The sequence below is a fragment of the Plectropomus leopardus genome, chromosome 4 (genome assembly GCF_008729295.1).
Source record: "Plectropomus leopardus isolate mb chromosome 4, YSFRI_Pleo_2.0, whole genome shotgun sequence".
Classification (NCBI taxonomy): domain Eukaryota; kingdom Metazoa; phylum Chordata; class Actinopteri; order Perciformes; family Serranidae; genus Plectropomus; species Plectropomus leopardus.
In genome coordinates this window covers 333,920-338,507 of record NC_056466.1, presented here as the reverse complement: position 1 = coordinate 338,507, position 4,588 = coordinate 333,920, and the positions used below count along the sequence as shown (strand labels likewise).

At 46.6% G+C, this 4,588-nt stretch overlaps 1 protein-coding gene across 1 annotated transcript in view; it reads left to right on the top strand.

Annotated features, from left to right (window-relative positions):
* Nucleotides 1-4,156, top strand: part of mark1 (MAP/microtubule affinity-regulating kinase 1) — an 18,835-nt gene extending 14,679 nt beyond the window's left edge. The window contains 6 exon segments of the mRNA XM_042485267.1: nucleotides 468-609; nucleotides 697-830; nucleotides 1,829-1,914; nucleotides 1,995-2,144; nucleotides 2,223-2,492; nucleotides 3,465-4,156. Coding sequence (XP_042341201.1) covers nucleotides 468-609; nucleotides 697-830; nucleotides 1,829-1,914; nucleotides 1,995-2,144; nucleotides 2,223-2,492; nucleotides 3,465-3,807 — 1,125 coding nt within the window. The 3' untranslated portion in view covers nucleotides 3,808-4,156.
* Nucleotides 4,157-4,588: the final 432 nt, after the last annotated feature.

Below are 4,588 nucleotides of genomic sequence, written 5' to 3'. Positions count from 1 at the left end.
ATCTTCAGACTGGTTTCAGATCTTCAGACTGGTCTCAGACTGGTTTCAGATCTTCAGACTGGTCTCAGATCTTCACACTGGTCTCAGACTGGTTTCAGATCTTCAAACTGGTCTCAGATCTTCAGACTGGTCTCAGACTGGTTTCAGATCTTCAGACTGGTTTCAGATCTTCAGACTGGTCTCAGACTGGTTTCAGATCTTCAGACTGGTCTCAGATCTTCACACTGGTCTCAGAATGGTTTCAGATCTTCAAACTGGTCTCAGATCTTCAGACTGGTCTCAGACTGGTTTCAGACCTTCAGACTGGTCTCTGGTCGGTGCAGACGTCCACCACAGTGTTAGCCTAGCTTAGCACAAAGGCTGGGAGCGGGGGGAAACTGTTAGCATTGCTCCATTAGAGGAAACAAACAGTCTGTAACTGAGCCGGTCTCTTACCCAGAATCCTCTGCTGTGACTGTCTCCTCCAGTTTGACGGCGGCGAGTCTCTGTCCGGCAGTAACCTGCTTCAAAGGTCACGACCCAGCAGCGACCTCAGCGGATCCAGCCAATCTCCCGCCCATTCTCGCCACCCATCGACCAATCAGAAGCAGCGGCGATTCAGCGACCACGGTGAGTTTCTGTCTGGACGTGAGTGGGTCGGCAGAAAGCTGCATTATTAGAATTAACCGCCGCTGTCTCTGTGTGTCTCTGTCTCAGTGGCGCCGTCCATCCCCCCGCCTGTCTCCTACTCAAAGCGTTGCCATGCCAACAGCGTAGAGAGCGACAGGAAAGACGAGCAGGCGTCACCGAGCGGCGCTCCAGACCGCAGGAGGTCAGCCACCGCCTCAGGGGTGAGAGGACTCAGAGCGCAGGTCCAAACCCGGTCCTGATACCAGGAGTGTCCACAAACCCTTAAAGAGACAGTCCATGAAAAAATAAGTTTAGTCATTATATGCTCGCCATCATGCCGATGGATGGAAAGTCACAAAACTCGCACACCTACGGGGAAAAGGAGGCGCACTCATCTCCCAAACTGACGCAAACAGTGACCAGGATTCAGGCGTTAAAGAAATACAGAATAAAACACAAAATGTCTCCGTACCACTCGTCCAAAGTAATCAAGTGTCCTGAAGCCCCGACGAGCCAAGTTGTTTTGAAAAACATCAGCAGCGTCGTGTTTTTTGCGGCTTTGTAACCGGCTCTGCTCAGGGGCCACTTTTGCAAAATGACAGGAGGCCAGCGGCCAACGGCAGCAGCTCCATACATGTTTCTAGGATTTTAGGTCATTTTTAGGATTAAAGGACATTTCTAAGATTTTAGGACAATTACTGGATTTTAGGATGTTTCTAGAATTTTAGGACATTTCTAGGATTGTAGGACATTTCTAGGATTGTAGGACATTTCAAAGATCTTAGGACATTTGTAGGACTTAAGGACATTTTTGGATTTAAGGATGTTTCTTAGGTTTAACGACATTTAAATAATATAAGGACGTTCTCATATTTCAGGACATTTCTAGTATTTTAGGACATCAGTGTCTCAGCTGTGTCCTCTGTCGGGGGTGTGGGGGATCCTCCTCTGGCTCTTTTTTTGATCAACAAGCTCTATTTTGATTCTGTTTTATGTCTCGGACACCTTATGGAGACTAAAAGGACAAAAACTGTTCACAGAGTCCATCACTTTATTTTTACTGTCAGTTAGAAAATGTTTGGGGGCCACCAGGGGCCCTATCAGGGGCCGGATTTGGCCCGCGAGCCACAAGTTGAGTACCACTGCTTTACACGGTTAATGTTGTCTGTGGATCAGTCGGATAAAGTGGTGTGTGTGTGTGTGTGTGTGTGTGTTTTAGAGCATAACTCGGAGGAACACGTACGTTCACGAGAGGACGAGCGCTGAGCGCCACTCGGTCGCTGTTCCCAACGGGAAGGACATCAGGTGAGAGGAATTGTGGGAGTTATTTCATGGATCTCGTGCTGTTTTTCTCCAAATCAATAATGAATGCGTCTCGGTTTCAGTCTACCGGAGGTGCCCGCAGCGTCCCCCTTCCCGTCGCCGGGGACGACCGTTTCCTCCACCCGTCCCCGTCATGTCAAGTCCATGTCGGCGTCGGGACATCCCATGAAGTCCTGCCTGCCGCCCATCGACGACAACGCTGAGTACCAGAGGTGATTTCTGCTGCTGATTCATGTACCCGCCAAAACATCCGTCACCGTGTTAACGGCGTCCTCTCCTCCCGCCCCCAGCTCGCCGCAGCAGCCTCCGTCATCACCGTCAGCCTTCAGTGTCACCAGCAGCAGCAGCGGCGCCACGCCGGACCGGACCCGCTTCCCCCGCGGCTCTTCCAGTCGCTCCACCTTCCACGGCGCTCAGCTTCGGGACCGCCGGCCCGCCACCTACAACGGCCCGCCGGCCTCGCCCAGCCTGTCGCCGCACGCCGCCTCATCGCTGGCCACGCCCCGCCGCGGCACCTCCACCTCCCTCATCGGGAAGATCACCTCCAAGTTCGCACGAAGGTCAGTCTGCTGTTGTGTCTTTACAGCTCTCGTCATCATTATCAGCTGTCGGTACGTACAAACGTCTCATAAACAAACACAATATCTCCAGAACGGAGACTGAATTTCTTTAAATTTGGCACAAACGTCCATTTTTAGACATGGATAAAGTGAAGATCAAAGGTCAAGGTCACTGTGACCTCATCCGTTGCATTGTTGTGAAAACAACATCTAAAGACAATTTCCTAAAATTTGGCACAAACGTCCACTCTGAGTCAACAATAAACTGATTCTTTTTTTGTTGGTTTTTGTGGTCAAAGGTCCCTGTGACCTTGTGTCTGTCTCATTCGAGGTAATTTCTTTAAATGTGGCACAAACATGCGCTTGAACTCAAGAATGAACTATTTAGATTTTGGTGGTCAAAGGTCAAGGTGACCGTAACTCAAGAATTTATACCCTTATTTTGAAAAAAATTCACACAAAAGTTTCAGAGGATAAAATGAAAAAATGATGGCATTTTATATCCAAATGGTCAAAGGTCAACTGCGCTGTGACATCACAACGAAAAAACACTTTTTTGGCTGTTATTTGCCGCCGTAACTCAGGAGGAGAAGAGGAGACATTTGAATGAGCCGAAAAAAAGTCCAAAATATAATGTAGTTTTTAAACATTTTAAATTAAAAAAGAGGAATATCTCTTCAGAAACATAATTGTTTCCTCGGTGTCTCGGGTGTAGCTCCATCAGTTAAAAAGGATTATATGATTATGATGATAGTTTTAATAAATACATATATAAACAGTCAATAAATAAAAAGGTTATGAAATTATTGATTAACTACATTTCGTCTCATGCAACAAGCTCTGGATTATTATTTTGGGTGAAATGTCCCTTTAACACAGTTGAACGTGGTCGTCTTGAAAAAGTCAAAAATGTCGTCTCCGCGACAGCTTCCTGTCCTCTGCTGATGCGTCCGCTGTGTCTCCGTCCTACAGGAGCTTCTCAGGCGAGCCCAAAGACGAGGGGCGGGACCCGAAGCCTCGCGCCCTGCGCTTCACCTGGAGCATGAAGACTACGTCCTCCATGGAGCCGGGGGACATGATGAAGGAGATCCGGAGGGTCCTGGACGCCAACAACTGTGACTACGAGCAGCGCGAGCGCTTCTCGCTGTTCTGCGTGCACGGCGACGCCCGGCAGGACACCCTGGTCCAATGGGAGATGGAGGTGTGCAAGCTACCCCGCCTCTCGCTCAACGGCGTGCGCTTCAAGAGGATCTCCGGCACGTCTATCGCCTTCAAAAACATCGCCTCCAAAGTGGCCAACGAGCTGCGGCTGTGACGGCGCCCGGACATCATCATCATCAGTGACGGCGGCCGTGATGCCTCGCTAACTGCTGTATGACTCCCAAAAAAAACCCTATATTATCCTCCACACCTTCTATTTAATGTATCACTAAACGTTTGCCAGTGAAGCCAAATATTCCAGCTGATGTGCGGCAGGTCGAGGATGTTCAGGTGTCTGCAGGAGCGACACTTCCTGTTGGTTCATCACCTTTTACGCGCACTTCAGGTTTCTCCAAAATCTAACATCTAAACAGCAAAGCGGCCGGACGCTACGACGGAGGATTCGGGCCACGATAAAGGAAAAAAAAAGTTAGATTTCAAGAATAAAGGCGTAAAAAAAAGTTCATTTTTGTTTTATTTGTTTATTTTTTTATGAGTATAAATAGATATTATATAACGGAAATATTATATTATGGAAATAAACTGCTGGCTATTTGTTTGTTTCTGTAATATAATACTACCTTTCTTGTAAAAATACAACTTAATTCTCATAAAATTACGACTATTATTATTATATTTATATCCTCGTAATATTATGAGTTTGTGCTCATTAAATTACAACTTTTTTTCTCATCAAATTATGATTTTATTCTTGTAAATTACGATTTTTTTGTCATAATACTACAACTTTTTTCTAGATGTCTCCAAAAAAAATGTTTTATTTAATTCTTCTTATTTTTTAAATTTTTTTGTGGTTGTTGAAACAAAAAAACGCTGCTCTGTCTGGCTTCTGTTTGATATTTCGCGTCGGCAGAAATTGTTGTTGCACGTTTGTG